Raw genomic sequence first — 20572 nt, 5'->3', positions numbered from 1 at the left:
AACGATAGGATCGTCAGATCTGCTCGGAATTCGTCGGTGATGTTTTCCAACTCGTTTGTGTCAAGTTTGACATCACGTGGACCAAACACTTTGTCGTATCTGTTTGATGCAAATGACGTCATTGTCAGCTTGACCTTTGACATTGTTGTTTCCCGCCTGAACAAATATGCCGAATATTCCAGTCGTTTCGGGTGAGAAAATATACACACAACTCGAACGTGGGGAAACCATAACCAAAGTGCTTTATGGGGCACGGGCACGCTCCACCTCCTGGTGACGTCATTCCCCATTGGGCACGGCCACGCTCCACCCCCTGGTGACGTCATTCCCCATTGGGCACGGCCACGCTCCACCCCCTGGTGACGTCATTCCCCATTGGGCACGGCCACGCTCCACCCCCTGGTGACGTCATTCCCCATTGGGCACGGCCACGCTCCACCCCCTGGTGACGTCATTCCCCATTGGGCACGGGCACCCTCCACCCCCTGGTGACGTCATTCCCCATTGGGCACGGGCACGCTCCACCCCCTGGTGACGTAATTCCCCATTGGGCACGGGCACGCTCCACCCCCCTGGTGACGTCATTCCCCGAACATTCCAGAAAACCTCATTTCTCCCTCCTCGAAGCATAACTTGCTTTGGCGAATCAACCTGATTGCACAAGCTGCTGCTGCAAGGCCAAAAAATCTGCTGGGACTGGATGTCTGGGTCACATCTCGAGTCCTCTTCATCTCCCTCAACCCAGTGTCATCTGCAGCGCAGTGCCAACCCAAGCTCGTACCTGTCAGGATCTACCTTCTCTGCAGCTCAAGGAGTGTCGAGAATGTGTTTCCCGTAGGGTACTGGTCTATCTACACCCTGAATCACTTATCTTCTGGCCTCGGGTAGCACGCCTTTACAATTCGTGACAGCTGCTGATGAACAGGCCGTAAACTCGGCGGAAACACACGCATCAACCTGACTGGTGGCGATCAAGATGGCCGTTGTCCAGCATTCTTCTCCTATGAGCGCTCGCTGCCATTATTGTGGGATTATTGTGCTTTTATCTCACTAAAATACATGTAACCAAGACTGGGATCACCAATGTTTAAATGAAAACTGCCCGGCTGCTGCTGAACAGAAGAACGCCTTGCTGGCGCCTCAATGTCTCGCAGAAAGTAATCCACCCAGTCTGGGTGTTTTGTCCCAACCTTGTTATCATCCTCTCCTCAAGGCTGAACTGGTGTTCACACCACTTCATGCTTATCAACCATCTCCTCTATTTACCCTTGCCAGATGTCTCACGCCCCCTCTCTTTTTCTGTCCAGAATAGTATAAAGAAGATTGTTATGTGGATGTTGAGTGAAAACGAGGATCCTGTTTGATATTGCTTGTCCTGTATTTCCTTCTTTCCCATGCGCATGTTTGTTGTGATTTGTTGTTGTTTGCTGTTAATTAATGGCCTCAGACTCAAAAAGAGAAGAACTCAATTTCTTCCACAGGATCAACATACGTCTCATAACCATCCCTATCAGTTCCAGTCGATGCATTGAAATCCCCCAAGACTAGAAGTGTATCTCGTCTGGTGCACTGATCAACCACAGACTCGAGCGTGGCGTAGAATGTGTCCTTCACGGTGAGATCACTCGCCTCAGTCGGAGCACAAACAGAGACCAGGGAAATGACACCGAAGGAGTGACGAATCCTTAGTCTCATGATACACTCGTTGACCGGTGTTACCTCAATTATCGTTGGAGTCAGCTTATTGGACACAGCCACAACAACTCCTTGGGAATGGTAACCATCACAGCGGCCAGACCACTAGTAGGTGTAACCATCCACCATGATCTCGCCACTATCTGGTCTCCGAACCTGATCATTCTGGTGACCAGAGGAAAAAATTGAAGATTTTTCAGATGAAAGTTGATGATTTTAGAAGTTTGACCTTGAGTTGACCTTTGACATTTTAACCTCAAAAATAGTTGCTTTCCCAATTCAGTGATGGACTATGCAAACCCTGTTCAACTTTCAAGTTAAAGGATGTAAATTGATGATTTTTCTGTTGAAAATTGATGATTTTAGAAGTTTGACCTTGAGTTGACCTTTGACTTTTTTATCTCAAAAATAGTTGGGTTCCTTAATTCAGTGACGTTCTATGCAATTGCTCTTTAATTTTCAGGTGAATCAGATGAAAAATGACGATCTTTCAGATAAAAATTGATTTTAGGAGTTTGACCTTGAGTTATCCTTTGACCTTTTTGAGCTCAAAAATAGTTGGCTTCCAAATTCAGTGACGCAATATGCAAATCCTCTTCAAATTTCAAGTCAATCGGATAAAAAATGACGATTTCAGGAATTCGACCTCAAGATGACTTTTGACCTCCCAATACAAGGAAAGCTAACACAGGTGGAGGCCGTTCAGCCCATCATACCTGCACGAACACTACACTCATTTATCGACACAAAATCCAAGGAAGAAAATGCAAAAAAAGTTTTTAATTAATGAAATAATTGCTTTTGTTGGTTTTTTTGTTGTTGTTTTTTTAGTTTTTGTACTTTCTGTATTTTTTTTTCTCCCCTCGGCAAGGGAGCATGGGCTTGGTTAAAAAACACATCAACCACACAACCCCCCTTGACACGACCCCCCCCCCAACAGCACTCCGTACACAATCACCCATCAATGCTCCCCATCAATGGTGTGAGCTTGCATACTACACAAGTCCGCACGTGGTGTGAGCTTGCATACTACACGAGTCCGCACGTGGTGTGAGCTTGCATACTACACGAGTCTGCACAGCTTGCACACATCTGAGTAAGGTGGGGAGAAGCCATACTCATGCTCTGCTCTCCATCTGCTCTTTCCTTCCTTTCTACATTTCTCCAGTTGTGGTTCTGATTGGCACCATGTCTCATGTGTAAATAAATAAGATTGTAGAAGGGGCTCATAAGTGTCAAGGAAACAAGTTCTGCTCTGTGTCTCTATTATAGTTGCGGTACATACATGTCATATGAATTTCCCCCATTGCATACATGTCGCACCCTCACAAACACCCTGAATATGTGCTTTGCAATTATTTGTGAATAAAATATTTACTGTATTATATATATATATATATATATATATATATATATATATATATATATATATATATATATATATATATATATATATATATATATATATATATATATATATATATATATATATATATGCCACACAAATTTCCCCTGCGCTCCCTATATATAAATATACCCATACATGTTTTCTTCCAACTTTCTCGCTGTGTCTTTTCCATATTAGTCAAATATAGTCCGCACCATCCGATAGACGGGAAGTTTTGCCCCACTGATTGGCTCTGTGATTATCCAGTGTGTACCCATGGTTCCACTCGATCATGCATAATAAATAGACGGGTACTCACTAAGGGTATGAACCTTAATTGGTCGGGCCAATCCAACGGATAGGTTAAACATTTAATAGGACTGTGGACCCTGCCAGGCTTGGCTGTTCTAATCGACGTTCGTAGTTTCTTCACAACCCATCGGATCGCGGACTTACCCGCAGCGTATCGGCCTACAGGGCTCGAGGTCGGGAAGAGCCCAAGAAGTTCCCAATTGTGACGAACCCCTAACCCTGAGTCCATAAAAATTGGTGTCAGGAGTGGAATTGGACCTGGGAAGTGACCAGTGAATCTCAAAATGATAAAGGAGCGTGATTACAGTGAAGTTTTCATTTAAAAGTTTTTGTAACGACACGATTCACCAAGCTCAGCAAGTTCAGATGGGTTTAGTGGAAAGGGAAAAAGTTGCACCCACAGCAGTCGATGACCCCTATCCTCATCCCCCGAAAAACGCAGCGGCTATGGTGCAGAAAAGCGGTTTGATGCTGCAAGTGCAGTTCGATATGAACGTCTTCATGAACCAACTCATGGCACAATTGAGGCAAATGAGGCTGGGACAACAAGAAATGGGCAAAAATCTGATGAGTGGGGAGATGGCGGCTAAATAAGTGAACGGGCTAAATAAGTGCGTAGACAGGCAGATTTACAGAGAGCGGTAGACCGTCTCCAGAACTAGATGAAGGTGGGTGAGGCCAGAATGACGGGGAAAACAAATGAGAAAGACACTAAAAAAAAAAAATGATTACATTTAAATGAGTCAATGGGATTCAAGTCTGGTCTTTGATTGAGCCGCTCAAGGACTTCCATGTTCTTGTTCTGAAGCCATTCCAGTGTTGCTTTGGCTGGATCCTTGGGGTCGTTGTGTTGTTAGAATGTAAATCTTCGCCGCAGTCTCAGGTCTTTTGCACTCTGAAGCAGGTTCTCCTCAAGGATTTGGCTCCATTCATTGTTCTATCCTTACAAGTCTCCCAGTCCCTGCCGCTGAAAAGCATCCTCATAGCACGTTTCAGAAAATTGACCTGAATGTATTAAAGCGCACATGACGTGTCTTCTTTCATTCAATCTTTTTTGTATGCATAGTCGAGGCTCATGAAAGAGCTAGATTTAGTACAGGACACAAAAGGCCGACAGGAACAATTGAGAGAGGGGTTTCAAGAACCTTCAACCGTTCTCTGCATTCCCGATGTGGTGAAATATGTAAGAGATAATGAAAATGTGGTGGTTTTATGTTGCTTGGCTAAAGTATTGTATTTGATGATGTCATGAACATTTCAGGTTTGTGAATATCAGTAAATTGTATCCACTCGTCTCATCTGAATACTTTGAAAGATACTATTATTTGTGCAATTCGTTTTGATTTTCCAATTTACAATTGTTAAATTATGCCTCACAAATGCCTACAACATTCCTCACAAACCTTTATTGGTCATATTCCCTGTCTGTGTATTAGCCATGGACAAAAAGTGTGAAAGTCAATGTGAAAAACATCAAAAATACTGGTATTGTTTGACATGATGCGCACTAAAGTGACTATTTACTGTCATAAAATAATTATTTTGTAATTTATTCACATGGGCATCATTAGTCAATCACCATATACTATATACAAACCATCCATCCATTGGGACCATACTCTGTACAGAGCGTTGGTGCTACCTAAACAGTCTCCTTGGCTATTGGGCACAATCCTGGACGGGTCGCCACTCTGACACAAGATACCAGCAAGCTGGCACTCATTTTGCCGACCTTGGAAGGATGACAGCCAGAGTCAACCCCACCTGGTATTAATTCAACAGCCGAGTGGGAGTTGAACTCAGGACCCTAACCCTTAAGTCAACACCAGGCATATACAAACCATCCTAAATTAATTATTTTTTTTAATTAGTATATTTTATTCCATCAAGGGGCACAGTACATTTACGCAGCAGCCGTATCTCAGACTGATGATTGATATGCTATTTTAGGTGTCCCTTTTGAATGAATGAAGAAACTTTGCTTCACTGACACTGGGCATTCCAATGAAGAACCGTCACCCCAAAATTAAAAGTGTCCAAAAGTGTTTTGGGGGAGTTGCAATGGAAATGTCTGCCAAGATGGCCAACAATTTAGGTTTTTGCTTATAAATTCTTAACCATTAATTCTTCAGCTTGGCAGACAGCAAAATTGGATTCAACCACCTCAAATACTTTGGGAAAAAAGTATCTGCGAAATTTTACTCAAAAATGCCTGGGAGTGTTAAAATTTCTGAAAATGAGACTAGTTCACCAGACTAGATGTGGTAGTTGACGACGACCAGTCGGATGCTTGTCTGGAAGATCCGGAACTATTTGATTCACTAAATCTCCCTGGTCGGACATTACTCTATGATCTCTCCACCTGCGGCGGGCATGGACTCACGGCAGAAGGAAGACGTGCAAATGGCCTGATAGTGGAGGCCCAAGATGGGAAAAGGGAATGACTGCCGATATCAAACTTTTTGAGCCTAAAACACTCCCCAGCACTCTAACATGAACCTCTGAAAGTTTGATGAGGATCCGTTCAGCCATCTCTGAGAAAAATGGTGACAAACACAGACAAACAGCTCCCTTAAAGTATAGATTCGGCGGATGAACAATTGGGTGATTTTGCGATCTCTCGGTTTGGTACTTTAGCCAAGTATTCTGAGTCTTTTTTCATCCTTATTCGTTGTAAAAACGTTGGAAAATAAAAAGTATGACCTTTAAAGGTTTATAAACTTTACTCTCGAGAAGCTTTTCAGCATATCATTTTGTACACATTTCATGGGGAAGCCATTTTTTCCCCATGCCATCCCTACATATGGATCATACTCCTTGATAAAAAAAAAAATATATATATATATATATATATATATATATATTGATTTGATGTACCACACTCTACAGATCGTTGGTGCTGCCAGAGCAGTTTTTTTAGCGACGGTTATACTGCCTGGTTTGCCATTGCCTTCCCAGCATTGTTTGTTCATGCTCTATCAGTCTATCCTTTTAAATGCTGAACATCAAGCAAAGAAGCAGCAAGTACCATTTTAAAAGTCTTTCGTTTGACTCAGTCGGGGTTCAAACCACCAACCTACCAGACTCAGAGCAGACACTCTAACCACTGTGCCACCGAGTCTGGTATAATAACATATACTGTACTTATAGAACGGACTGGGTTCCGTTCTGTCTCCAACACTCTTCCTTCTTTTTTATCAACGACCTCCTTTCTTCCACAAACAACCAAATGCACTCGTATGCTGATGACTCAACATTACATTCCTCCATGTCTTTCCCATCTGCCCCATCTTCCCTCACTCTATCTACATCTCGTTTCACCACGGCCACCTCTTTAAATTCAGATTTTGACAAGATCTCCCAGTGGGGCAAATGTAATCAAGTTAAGTTTAATGTTTCAGAAACTCAATTTCCTCTCTCTCTCTCTCTCTCTACTCTCCAATCTCCTTTGAAAGCTCAACTATTACACCATATGACACAATAAACCTACTCGGTATCACTCTAACATCAAATTTATCCTGGAATCCACACATTACACAAATGTCTAAGTCTGCCTCGAAGAAATTAGGAGTCCTGTTCAGATGTCGAAGATTCTTCTCCTCTGAACAGTTGCTCCAACTATGTAGAGGATTGATTCGTCCTCGTCTCGAGGACTGCTATCACATCTGGGGAGGTTCCTCGATGAGGACTATTCGGTCCGTGACTGTAGTCTTCAACATTAATTTCCAAAATATAAAAACAAAGATTCAAAACTCTATCTCCCAGAAACTTTCTCCGCTGATCTCTTCTATCTTTAATATGTTGAATGTCCACATGTTCCCCCTTTGCCCCCATTAGTTTTGCACAATGACCTTCCCTCTGTCATCGAGGTTTTCCACAAACCTCATCACAAAGGTAGAATAAATAAATCAATAAATGAACTAACAAACAGAAAAGAAAGATGTCATGCATAGCGCGATACTTGCGAAATCCATAAAACAAATTTGACCTTAAAAAAAATAATTGCTGGTTTAATTAATTGACCAAATATGCAAATCCTGTTCAAATTTCAAGTGAATCGGATGAAAATTGACAATTTAGAAATTTGGCCTATGTCGACCGCAAAAAAATACTTGGTCATTGAACTCGGTGACCTCATATGCAAATCATCATAAGAATTTTAAGTCATTGAATTGAAAAATTGAGGATTTTAGAAATTTCATCGAAGTTGTTGACCTTTGGCCGACGTTGACCTCAAAAATAATTGGCGGTTGAATTCAGTGACCTGATGTGCAAATGCTCTTCAAATTTCATGTCAATCGTAGGAAAATTGAGCATTTTAGAAATGTCACCTAAATTGTTGACCTTTGGCCTATATTGACCTCTTGACCTCAATAGGCTTCGTGCTTATGACCAACTCACCATTTTGTGAAGTTTTGTGAAGATCGGTTTAAAATTGCGACCCGTGGGTGAGTGACATCCGGACGAGCAGACAGACAGACAGAATCACAGACGAGAACAACTAATACACAGTGCCTGTGAATCTTCGATGTCACAATTAATAACCTGGGAAGAGGAAAGAATATTAAAGCAAGAAGCAGGTAAAAGATGTCAGTCGTATCACGTGACTCACTCGCAAGACGTTAACATGAAAGACAGAGATGCGTTTCAAACAATGTTGATTATTTCACACACAAACATGAGATGTAAAAAAAAAAAAAAATTTGGGTAATTACAATTCCTTGCATACTTCCATTTACGCAACTACATTCAAACGATACCAGTCATAAGAAATTCATTTATTTCAGGCTCAATCATCAAAACATTAAAGTAAACCCATTAATTTAACCAAAAAATCTCCGAGACATGCTCTTGCAGCCCATGCAAGGTCAACAATGGATGCCGTCGTGGCACACGCAAGGTAGAGCCAGCCAAGGCTGAAATTTAAAGCCTAGGTAAACACGCTGGGAGTTACTCTTATTGACTAGGCTCTTCACTCTACGATATAAAACAACCGCTTTCTCTGTGAGCTGAAAGTGAACCCTCTGCCCCCCAAGCTCCCCACCCATTCCCCCCAGGTCCTCTGCCAGTAAGACCCAAATTTCAAACATTTTACATACTCAGCAAACACACCAACAACTCACATATAGTCCAGCTACTGTACTTCACCATACACCGTTTCCAAGGTAAAAAAAAAAATGGTATTTTGGGGATACGATTTAGGCTTTTGGTGCTCTTGACCATAGATTGGCAAATGCACACCGTCTTACAAGGATCACACATAATACCACTCGAACACGCCCGATAAAACACAAAACCACCGCTCATCTCCGTCCCCGGGACGACCTGCAGTGGCATGGTGTCCATCCAAGCACACTCGGGTACAATACACACAAGCGTCATCGATCACGGCGCTCAACCATTTTGGTGTTCTCAATCCGTTTGTGACTTCTCTTCAAGATATTGACTGAGGGTAGAATGATGAACCGATATTTGATCGATCAGCCCATCATCAGAGTGGTCCTTCCAAATCCTCACCTTCCATTTTTGGATTGTTGTCATCATTACAAGGGAAGTCAAGATGGTGGTAAAAGGGAGGATTGCTATAAAAACTGGCTGCACATCACTTTCCATCACAACCTTTTCATACGATGCAAGGCAAAAGGAACTACTTGGACAAAATTCCCAAATTCGTCCCAACATTCCCATTTCACTGTGACATCGTACAAGTCCACATTCCAATAGTGTATGATTACTCTTGGCCAGAAAAAAAAGGCATCAGAATTATCAATAACCAGGCTGGTTAAAGTAAATTAAAAAAAAAAAAGAATGTTTTCTCCACCATTATATTGCAGGATCATTGTCTTCTCCTTTAACAGCCACAATTATTCCAAAGTTCTTGTGGGGTCGGCCAGGGAAAACTTGGCCCAAGTATTTCACGAACCGGTTGGCTAGGCCTGACGTTCGACAAAGGTTAGGGCAGAAATTTGTTATTTGTTCAGGGTGTCGGCGATAGCTCGCCGACTCTTCGTGTAGGATACCGTGGAATCTTTCACCTCCATCAACTAATGCCGGTAGAGGGGACTCCCATTCCACATCCGTCGGAGGGACAGCACACACGTTGACGAATCACCCTGCCTGTGAAGCACCGGGATGACAGTTTCTCGCTGGGTCAGGATTCGAACCCAGGTTTAGAGGGCAGTGTGCGTACCTCTATGTCATCCTACCAGCCCTTAACTGCAGGATCGTCATCATAAAACATACCAATGTTTGTTCGTTTGGAAGGGCTGACATTGAACTTACTGAAATTACTCACTGTGGTCCTTCCAAATAATCTCCTTCCTCTTTCTCTGTACCCTTTCACAGTCAACATTCACGTAATGTACAAAAAGACGATGCGATACACAAGGCCTGGCTCAAGATGAAAACAAATTGCATATTTGGATCCAATTTTACGTCATCGATGGCTTAGTGGTTTCAGCATGTCCTTCAACATTGAGGACATGTCGACTCTAAGGTCCTCCAGGAAAATGTCTTTTCATAAAGTTCCTGTTTGTTTCATGCACAGACTCCACCATGACCTTGAAATACTAAAGATACAGGTCATTGACTATAATTTTATTTAATTTATTTATAGCATCTCCCATTTATTTTTGGTGTTTGTAAAATATTTGCATACACAAATTGGTTTTCATAATTATCTCTTCCATTGCACCCTGGGCCCGCTCTTTCTCCACTTCAACCGCTGTGAACTCGCAGGAACTTGCATCATGTTTCCATAACCGCGGTACTACGCAGGGAAAGAGTAAAGGTAATCATACTGACCCAGTTATTTGCCATAAAATCTTTTTTTTTTTTTCGTTTGTTGTCGTTGTGTAAAACAGAAACATCACGATGCACAAAATTAAATAAATTAATGGTGTAGTCCTGGCTCTTTGGCAAAATAAGATGACATATAACGCTCCGCTCACTCGACGACTTCCATTGGAATCACAGAAAAGTGCAGCGTCGACATGCACTACACCAAGCTGGAAGATCCTGGATTAGAATCCCATACAGAGAGTGGAAGTGCAGCCCCGTAACGCATCGTATCTCTCGGTGATGCCACGTATCTACAAGAGGAAAGTCTTAGGCCTCGGAAAGGTCGACCGTTAGCCCAACGCGGCCGCACGTTCCGCTGTATGGCTTTTGGCCCCATAGTTTCCTTTTTGCTAATGCCGCCCGTTCTACGTTGCGTCCGCAATTGTGATGCAAGAGAGGGACACTGCTTCAAATTTTCTTCAACAACACCAAACTAAGAGTCTTGATCCATGATCCCGATCAGGAGCTATGCTGTTTCTATTTTAGCAGATGTGATCACGTACACAGTAAGACAGGTTTTTTTTTTACTGTCTACGTGTTATGAGCAGGAATGAGTGTGAGAAAGGGAAATACGTGTTGGGCGAATCAATTGTTTAAATAGAGAGATAAATAAACCCCCCACATCACCACCAACAACAGAGACAATGGATGATGCGGTCACAGGTGGTCATTTGATTCTTGTTAGCAAAAAAGCCAAAGAGGAATGAAATGTAATTGGGTCGTTGGACAGAAGTAAGAAAAAGGACGGCAAAAGTGAAACAAAATGAGGAGGAGACAAGGACAATGGAGGTAGAGGAAGAGGTAGCAGTGGATGTAAAGAAGCGAACACCTCCTTGCTTTTCGGATCATGGCACGGGCCCCATTATATCACATGGTCCACTCCTGAGATTCCTGAAACCTTCAGCTCGATCTCGTACTACCTCCGGCTGTCCTCGTTTCTATAACCGGAAGTTCCGGGGAAAACGGAGATGAGGAATCGTGGGACATTTCAGGAGAAAAATCAGTGGGGATATCACAAGACAGTTGCCTGCCATTCTCATTCTCCTCTCCTTTACCTTGAAAAGTTTCACTCCTTGAACAATTATTTCCTCCTTGAACCGTCCCACTACATGTTTCAGCTTCATTCGCTTCTTTATCAAGTCTGTCCTCTTCACCATCCATGAGCGGGCGGACACGAAGTGGACCACGCCGAGACCTGAGGGTCCAGGCTGGACTACGTGGAATGGGTGGGGGACTGTGGGGAAGAGGAGGGGGATTTCGATGTAGAGTTGGTGAAAACTGGGGGGTCCATGCCCTATGAGACCCTGACATTTGCAGAGCTGGTGAGGAGTCAAAAAAGGAGGTTGGTGGTGAAAGAGGCCTGGAAGATGACACTTGTTCTTGATTTTCTCCTCCACACAAAGAAGAGGCAAGAGCATATGGTACACATTGTGCCGCCGGGGCATGTGGAGATACAAACAAAAGAGGAGGTCGGCCCCTCCTTGCATTGTCGGTAGGTGTAGGAGGCGGTTGGACAGCTGGACGGCGAGGTGTGAGCACCGGTGTTGTGGCTGGCGTTGGGAGGCCCACGGAGATATCTGGCCCAATTGTGCGGCCAACGGACACAATGAGAGGAACTGGAAGTCGTGTAGAACCTTGTCTCTCCTGGACAGATGGAAGACGAAGTGGGAATGTGGGCTTTGTGGAACAATGGCGCCGCTGTTTGGCGCAGATACAAGCTACAGCAGAAAGCAAGCCAAGGAGAAATCCAGCAAGGCCACATCCTGCAAGCAAGGCAATGGAATGGCTGTCCAGCACTGCTCCACTTCCCCATCGTCCGGCTGAACGAGAGCCTTGGCTTCTCCCTTTAGAAGGTCAGCGAGGGGGGATATGAAAAATACATAAGGAGACACAAGGAACTTGGGTGTAGGAGTAGAACATTCGGCCCATCAAGCCTGTGCTACATCTACACCATATTTACTCAATGTAACAGTTGATAAACCTCAGTTCACTGGGTGAGGGAGAGGTGGGGATGAGAGCAGCAGTACAAGTACAGACACCACCAGGGTGTTTAATGCATATACATATAATATGATAATAAAAATATTGTTATTGTTTAAAATTCCAAAAACTATATTCTGCTGCCACGACCTTTGCAGGAAGACCATTCCGTTCATTTACTACTCTGAGTGAAAGACCCCGACCTTACAACCATCTTCACTCTCCTCTTGACCTCGACCACCGAAGGTGGACAGAGGTTATGTTTTTACCCCTGTCTGTTTGTTTGTCTGTCTGTGAGCAAGATATCTGAAAAAAAGTTATGGACGGATTCCGATGAAACTTGGTGGACAGTTTGGTGTGTCTACAAAGGATGAATTGATTCGATTTTGGTGAAGATCTGGATCTGGATACGAGAATTTTTAAAGTGATTCTTCACCATTGAGTCATAGGGCTAAAACGATATACAGTATAGCACGATAATTCAAAATGTTATGGACGGATTCGGACGAAATTTAGTGGATGAGTTTGTTATGTGACAAGAACAAGCTCATTAAATTTTAGTTCAGGTCCGAATCCAGATCCGGCCAATCAGTGAGATACAAAATGTAAATTAATCAGCCTGGTGGAGGTATGCGCTCTCCCGAGTGCCCTTCTAGTTAATATATTTTTATCTGGATGCACCTTTTTCCTTTCATAATGTATATACGTATTTTTATTTACACACACACACACACACACACACACACACACACACACACACACACACACACACACACACACACACACACACACACACACACACACACACCCTGGTGTTGGCTTAATGGTTAGTTTGGTGAGCTTGGGATCTTAAGGTGCCGAGTTGAAATCCCGCTCGGTCGTTGAATTAATTCCAGATGGGGTTGACTCAGCCTGTCATCCTTCTGAGGTTAGCAAAATGAGCACCAGTGTGCTGGGATGATTGAGCCATTTGAGTATCCTGTGTCGGAGTGGCGACCCATCCAGGATTGTGCACAACAGCCCAGGTGACTGCTTTGGCAGCACTGATGCTCTGTACAGAGTATGATCCCATTGGATGGATGGATAATTAGTGTGAATGGACGTACGGCACCGATTTGCTCGTGTGTTCCATTAAAGTGAGCCATCGTGGAAAACAGGCCCGTAATCTGTCTTGGAGCAACAGAATCAGTTGGCCGGCATGACTGCTTTGACGCAGTTTGTCAGATTTGGACTGGACAACTGGAACGAGGCTGACGACAACAATGTATATACTGTATATAGGGTCATTCCGTGCCAACTCACCTCAGGGTCCCCAGGTCACCTCCTCAAATTTTGCTGGAAAAATTCTTAAATGTAGATCTATATGGCTCTACCCACCATGCAAAAGATTAGCTTTCAATTCCTCATAGTTTAAAAATATCTATCTCTTGGGACCTTTGAAATTTGGCCCTAAAAATGCCAAATGTGAAAAACGCATTTTTTTTCTCCAACTTCAGTGGCTTTTAATTTTATAATGGACTCCTCTAGAAAGCTAATATTGCAAATATTTAATCATTGGCATCCAAATTTTTCAATTATGGCATCAGATAGCTTCTGGGATGCATATTTCTCACTCTATACGAAGCTAAAAATGGCTTTTTGGCCAAAACGAGCTAAAATAAGGTGAAACTATAAGAGCCCTCCTGAAAATATGGAACAAGTTCGAATTTTTTCCTCCTAACACAGTGATTATAGGGTCATTATCCATCCATAGATACATTTTTGTTCGGATAATACAGTTAGGTGATGAAGTATAAAAGTTTTAACATAAGCCCTTGCCTCCAAAGGCTCTAAAATGGACCAATTTTGGACTAAAATGGATCAATTTTGTCCCCTGGTTTGACCATGTGGATAGGGGTTTAGGACCTTCATTTTTTTTCTAAAGATTGCCTCATATAAGATGTGTCTACTGACCGAATAATTTTATCTAACGCCCATGGCTTCATAGTAAAATAAATTTTTATTTACATGCACGTTTTTTTATAATTATTCACGTTTTTCATATTCAGAAGTTTATAAATCTAAAATGGAACTATCCAGGAAAGAGTTACTGCAGAATTTTATAAACTGGTATACAAAATTTCAGATTGTGGCATCAGAATGTCTCGAGAAGGCACATACTCCTAGTTTTAGGAAGCCAAATATGACAATTGTCCCACTTGGTACAAAACAAGGTGAACTTGCGGGGGTGCGCATGAGACTAAATTATGCTTCGTGTTAGACATTAGTGATAAGGATGTTATTTATTCATAAATACATCAAAAGGATTACTTTCATAAGTGATTGCAAATTATAAATTAGAACGAATTTGATTAGTTGAGTAGCAGCTTTTTTATTTACAGATATACAGAGACAATGAATATTAGTAATTTTTATACCTTAGAAAACTCTTTAATGACCTTTCATCTTTTCTGACATTCATTATCATGATTATCTAGCACTCAGAGGCACAGAATTTTACATCTTAGAAAACATGCTTAAAGTCATGCTGCGAGTGACAGTTCGTACTGACGTCCACCAGATTTTATGTCAGGGGCCTCAACCACACAAAGAATGTCGAGTAATGGCACCCAGCATTGATCTTTCTTTTTTTCTGGAGGCCATGAGAATGTGTTACCCCTTCCTTGCTTCATGAAGTTCATAAACACATCATTTTCATCATCATTTCTTGTGACAATGTTCCCAATGTACCATTTTTCTGTCATAAACACAAGCAATATATTTCCCAGCCCGGTATACATCCAGTTCAGTTAGGGTTGGGACTAATAACTGGGACAGATGAGCTTGTGTGGTTTCCGGTCCTGTGCATACTGTTGATGATACAGCATCAGAAGAAACCCTTCTCATCTCCAGACGTGTTGAAGAGATTGGCAGGAAACCATGGTGTGACCATGTACCAGCAATGGTTGTTGCTGCTCTGAAGCGCTTCTCAAGGTCATACTCCATTGCATTTTGTTGGATTTCTTGTGATGTCACAAAGAAGAATTTGATCATGATGTCGGCAAATACTGTCTTCTGAACTGAAAGTAATTCCTGATCTCCATGAAGTCAATTCTTGTGACTTCTTCTCCAAAGCAGCAACTTGTTTTAGCCCAACCTTCCTTGTATAATAGGTCTTGTGACACTCTTGGTCTAATTTGGTTCCAACAGTGCATCTACTTGTCAAACTTGTGCCATTGGGCCCAGGTTTTTGTGCATCCATTTCCTTTGTTTCCTCCTCTCCTTTGTTCTCCAAACAGACAACAGACAGACAGGTTGACTGTGCTGCTCCTAGTGTTGTGACAGACCATTACTCCATCTAGTGGTGCATGTCATAACTAATGACTTCAAATAGAGAACTGTACAACATGTTTTTTTAAAATTAAAACCCAATAATATGTTTGGATTATCATTGCAAGAATTTGTTTTTGAATAAAAAAATGTACTTAAAATTATTAATTTATGAGAAGAATAATCTAAGTTGTCACAGAACCTCAGTTAATGCCTCTCTGCATATTTTTGGTCAAAGTGGCATTTTCAACTTCCTAAAGATAGAAACATATGCATTTATCAGGCATTCTGATAACAGATCCTTAAATTTCATATGCCAGTTTATAAATATTTGCAGTATCACTTTGCTAGAGTGTTCAGTTTCAGATTTATAAGCTCATGAATATGAAAAAAGTTAATAATTATAAAAAACGTGCATGTAAATAAAAATTCATTTTAATATGAAGCCATGGGCATTAGATAAAATTATTCGGTCAGTAGACAACATCTTATATGAGGCAATCTTTCGAAAAAAAAAAAATATGACGATCCTAAACCCCAAGCCACATGGTCAAACCAGGGGACAAAACTGGTCCATTTTAGAGCCCTCAGAGGCAAGGGCTTATGTTAAAACTTTTATAATTCATCACCGAACTGTATTATCCCAGCAAAAATGTATCTATGAATAGATAATGACCCTATAATCACTGTGTTATGAGGAAAAAATTCAAAGTTCTTCCATATTTTCAGGAGGGCTCCTATAGTTTCACCTTATTTTAGCTCGTTTTGGCCAAAAAGCCATTTTTAGCTTCCTATAGAGTGAGAAATATGCATCCCAGAAGCTATCTGATGCCATAATTGAAAAATTTGGATGCCAATTAGTAAATATTTGCAATATTAGCTTTCTAGAGGAGTCCATTATAAAATTATAAGCCACTGAAGTTGGAAAAAAATGCGTTTTTCACATTTGGCATTTTTAGGGCCAAATTTCAGAGGTCTCTAGAGATCGATATTTTTTAAACTATGAGGAATTGAAAGCTAATCTTTTGCATGGTGGGTAGAGCCATATAGATCTACATTTAAAAATTTTTCCAGCAAAATCTGAGGAGGTGACCTGGAGAGGTTTTTGTATACAAAAAAATACGATATATACACAAAAAAACTATATATATAAAATACTATATATAGTACAAAATATATATTTATATAAAATATATATATATAGTACAAAATACTATACATATAAAAAAACACAAAAAACAGACAAGTGAATTTGTTTGACATTGTATCCCAATATGCTGAGCTAACCTGTTATAACTAGAGTGTAGAAATTTGAAATAAAAAGAAAAAAGTTAGAAGTCTTCATCAAATACTTGTCGAGGGAATGCGTTACCTGAACAACCTTGCCAACTAGGTGCGGTATCAAGCTCCAAGTCCTGTTCAAAGTGTTTCCTAAAGCAGGAAATGGAGTAAAATGATCACAATAACGAGGTGATTAACAGTTGAAATGTGACAACGATGAACAGGTTGTGGGTGAGATTGAGATCAGTGTGTAGATGAGACTGACCAGGAACCAGGAGTTAATAAACAGCAGGTCCCCCCTTGCCAGCCACAGTTGGGGTCGCGTGAAGCCAGGCACGCCCTGTCAGGAAAACCACACCAAATGTAGGATTCAAAACACAGGAATACAAGTTCCCTTACAAGGAGCTTCAATGAGGGTGCAGGCCATGAGGCCCACCAAAGCCAATGTTGCCAACCAATGGTTGTTTGTCCAAGCTCTATCCTTTTTAAATGCTGAACGTCAAGCAAGGAATCAGCACGTATAATTTTCAAAGTCTTTGGCATGACTCGGCCGAGGTTCGAACCACCAACTTCTCGCACTTAGAGCGGACACACTGACTATTACACTGCCGAGTCGACATTGTGCAGTACCACAATCACATCTCTTAAAGGGTTAGGATGCTATTGGTTGGCAGGGGGAAGAGTAAAAATTCATGTGCAACACCCTCTGACACCAAAATGTTTTTGTTGCCAAATCCTTGCCAGAAGTTGTGGGACACTTGCTTGTTAGATAATCTGTTTGATTACGTCATGTGTGCTTGAATAACGTTCCTGTGGGGGAACTAGAGAGTAGATTATTACTCTGAAATCCCCATTTCTTCCTAAGTAGTGTATGCGGATTGATCCATTTGGTCTTCTTATGCAAGCATACTGTACGGCTCATGATGTTGGAGTCGTAGATCCAAATCCCATATGAAACAAGCGGTGAAAAAGTTGTTCCCTTGGTTAAAAAGGTTTCAGAGCCAAAGATAATGACTTTTTCTTCAATGGAATTACAAGACTCATTGACTGCTGGGAAAAAAAAATGCATTGCAGTGGCTGGAAATGACACAGATAAGCGTCGGCCCGTTACGTCAGAGTCCACTTTCCGCCGATACTCCAGGGGTCTCCGTCTGGCCATCCCCCAGGCAGATGCCTGGCCCACCCCATCTCCTTGAGATGCCGATCAACCTGCTGCAACCACGAGGCACGTGGTCGGCCCATTGGCCTCCTCCACTCACGAGGCTCCCTCACTGAGAGAATCTGGTGAGCAGGATCAGGGACAGGAAAACGAGCCACATGTCCACACAACTGCAGCTGATGCTCACGGACTATGCAGGCAACAAATCTCATTTGAGTCTTTGTCAGCAACCGCTCATTGGACACAGTCTGACGAACGATAGCCAAGGATCCTCCGAAGAGACCTGGTACCAAAGGAGTTAATTGTTTGTCTCAGAAAGTCAGAGTCCAAGTCCAAGTCTTGAACAGAGTCCAAGTCTCACACATCCATAGAGCAAGACTGGAAGCACCAAGGACGTAAAAACTCGGACTTTCGTCTTCCTGCATTGGTACGGACAGCGCCACACCCCATGATCCAATGAATCCACGACTCCCCAGGCCCGACCCAGACGTCTATCAACCTCTGGTGCACAGCATGCGGAGATATGAATATCACTGCCAAGATAAGTGAATCTGTCTGTGATCTCAACATCTTCACTACAAACAGGTACAGACAAGATAGCAGCATCCAGTGACAGCCTGGATCTCAGTTTATTATATTTTATTTTGTATTCCCTGTCGAAGCTCGCATGACAGCTAACACACAGAACGTACAAGGGGAGCAGGAAAGGGGGGGTGGAGGGAAGGAAAAAAGTGTGCAACAGACATGAAGAGATCTGTGGAAGGAAGAGGGATGGATGGGGTACTCAGGGTAAACAAGATGGACACGACAAGGACTTTTGGCTGTTTTGATGGCTTGGAGGGAAGAATGGGATTGAAGAGAGTCTGGGAGTTTGTTCCAAAGGCAGGAAAAAAGAGGAATAAAAGAGTGAAGGTGAGCAGTGATTTGTGATGTTGGTAGTTTTACCAGAAGGGGGTTGTTGGCGGACCTTGAGCGCCCTGCGGAAATATGGGGGGGGGACATATCTCAGAGAGAGCGGGGGGGGGGGGTGAGGCCAGAGAGGAGACGGTAGAAGACAGACAGACCACCGACCTGCCAGCAGCGAGAGAGTGAGAGACCCAAAGATTCAACCACATCACGGAAGATACCAATGATCCGAAATGCCTTGGTTTCCACAGTGTGAAGCTGAGAAAGGTGAGAGGCAGGAGCACCAGTCCAGAGGGGAGAGCAGTACTCCATCAGGCTGCGGACGAAAGCTTTGCCTGTGGTCAGGAGCTCAGGTCGGCCGAGGAAGGACTTTGCACGATGGAGGATTCCCAGTCGGCGACTGGCTTTGGAGGCCAACTTGGAAATGTGGCTTTCCCAGGAAAGATCATGGCAGATAGTGAGACCCAGAAGTTTGAATGAAAGGACTTCTTCAAGAGGATTGTTGAGAAAGTAGATGGGTGGGGTAGAGGGGGGGGGGTTCCAGACGGTCCTTTTTGAGAGACATAGTAAGAGTGTGAGATTTGTCAAGATTGAAAGACATGTTCCACGTGTTGGACCAGCTTGTGATTTTATCCAGATCTGCAAAGAGCGAAGGGGCTGCTACTTGCCGATCTGAGGGATGACAGATGGTACAGCAGAGGGTGGAGTCATCAGCAAAGAGATGAAGAGGATTTACCAGAGAGTCGGAGAGATCATTGATGAAAATCTTGCTCGTGACAAACTTGCTTATGATGGCTTCTTGCTTATGACAAACTCTACCATGTGAAATTTTGTGAAGATCGGTTTAAAATTATGACCTGTGGGCAATTCATAGACAGACAGACAGACAGACAGTATAACAAAATCGACTGACCAATATACTTGAAAAATATTCGATTTTTGCAAGTAACAAACAAACAAAAACACAAATGCAATACCCCCTCCTCTGGCAAGGGTAAAAATGTTATGGCTTGGACAGACACACTGAAGCTCAATGGTAAATAAATAAAGAAACATGGAGGTGTTTAAAAACATACGACCACCTGCCCTGACGCTCACATGGATCAGGAGCAAGTCACTCAACCCCCCCCCCCCCGCAGATATCCTTAGACCCTGAATCTTTTAATGCCGTGAACAAACTTCGATACATCACGGGTGATGAAGGTTGTGGTCAAGTTTCATTGAAATGTTGTGTGTAGTTCAGAGAAGAAAGCAAATACCTTTTTTGGGGGGGGGGGGTCAAAAAACCCTCCCGTCGACCCCCTTGATGAGCGCAGATTTTGATGCGGTCGATAAACTTTGGTACATCACGGGTGATGAAGGTAGTGGTCAAGTTTCATCAAAGTCGTGTGTGTAGTTTCGGAGAAGAGAACAAATACCTATTTTGAGGAGTTCAATAATTTCGTCAAAAGGTCAAAGGTCGGCGTCACGTAAAATCGTCGATTTTGATCCATTTGACTTGAAATTTAAAGAATTTGCACATTGGGTAACTGAATTGGTTCACCAATCAAAAGCTAGAAGCCGAATGCTTTTTTTTTTTAAGGGTCAAAAGGTCATAGGTCAAGGTTACATAAAATCATCAATTCTCATCGGATTGACTTGAAATTTGAGCAGGGTTTGCCTATTGGGTCACTGAGGCCGATTGCTTTTGAGGTCAAAATGTC

At 42.5% G+C, this 20572-nt stretch overlaps 1 protein-coding gene across 5 annotated transcripts in view; it reads right to left on the bottom strand.

Annotated features, from left to right (window-relative positions):
* Window positions 1–8157: 8157 nt before the first annotated feature.
* LOC147017723 (semaphorin-6A-like) overlaps window positions 8158–20572 on the bottom strand; it is an 89529-nt gene continuing 77114 nt past the window's right edge. For all 5 annotated transcript variants that reach the window (XM_085847564.1, XM_085847566.1, XM_085847567.1 and 2 more), the window contains 3 exons: window positions 17070–17144; window positions 16896–16954; window positions 8158–12078 (listed from right to left, as the gene is read on the bottom strand). In XM_085847564.1, the coding sequence (XP_085703690.1) occupies window positions 11135–12078; window positions 16896–16954; window positions 17070–17144 (1078 nt within the window). In that variant the 3' untranslated portion in view covers window positions 8158–11134. The remainder of the gene's footprint in view (window positions 12079–16895; window positions 16955–17069; window positions 17145–20572) is intronic.

The sequence above is a fragment of the Eptatretus burgeri genome, chromosome 11 (genome assembly GCF_056783735.1).
Source record: "Eptatretus burgeri isolate ZD-2024b chromosome 11, Ebu_testis_v1, whole genome shotgun sequence".
Classification (NCBI taxonomy): Eukaryota; Metazoa; Chordata; class Myxini; order Myxiniformes; family Myxinidae; genus Eptatretus; species Eptatretus burgeri.
Note: the sequence above shows the minus strand (reverse complement) of the source record. Positions and strands in the feature narration are given on the sequence as shown.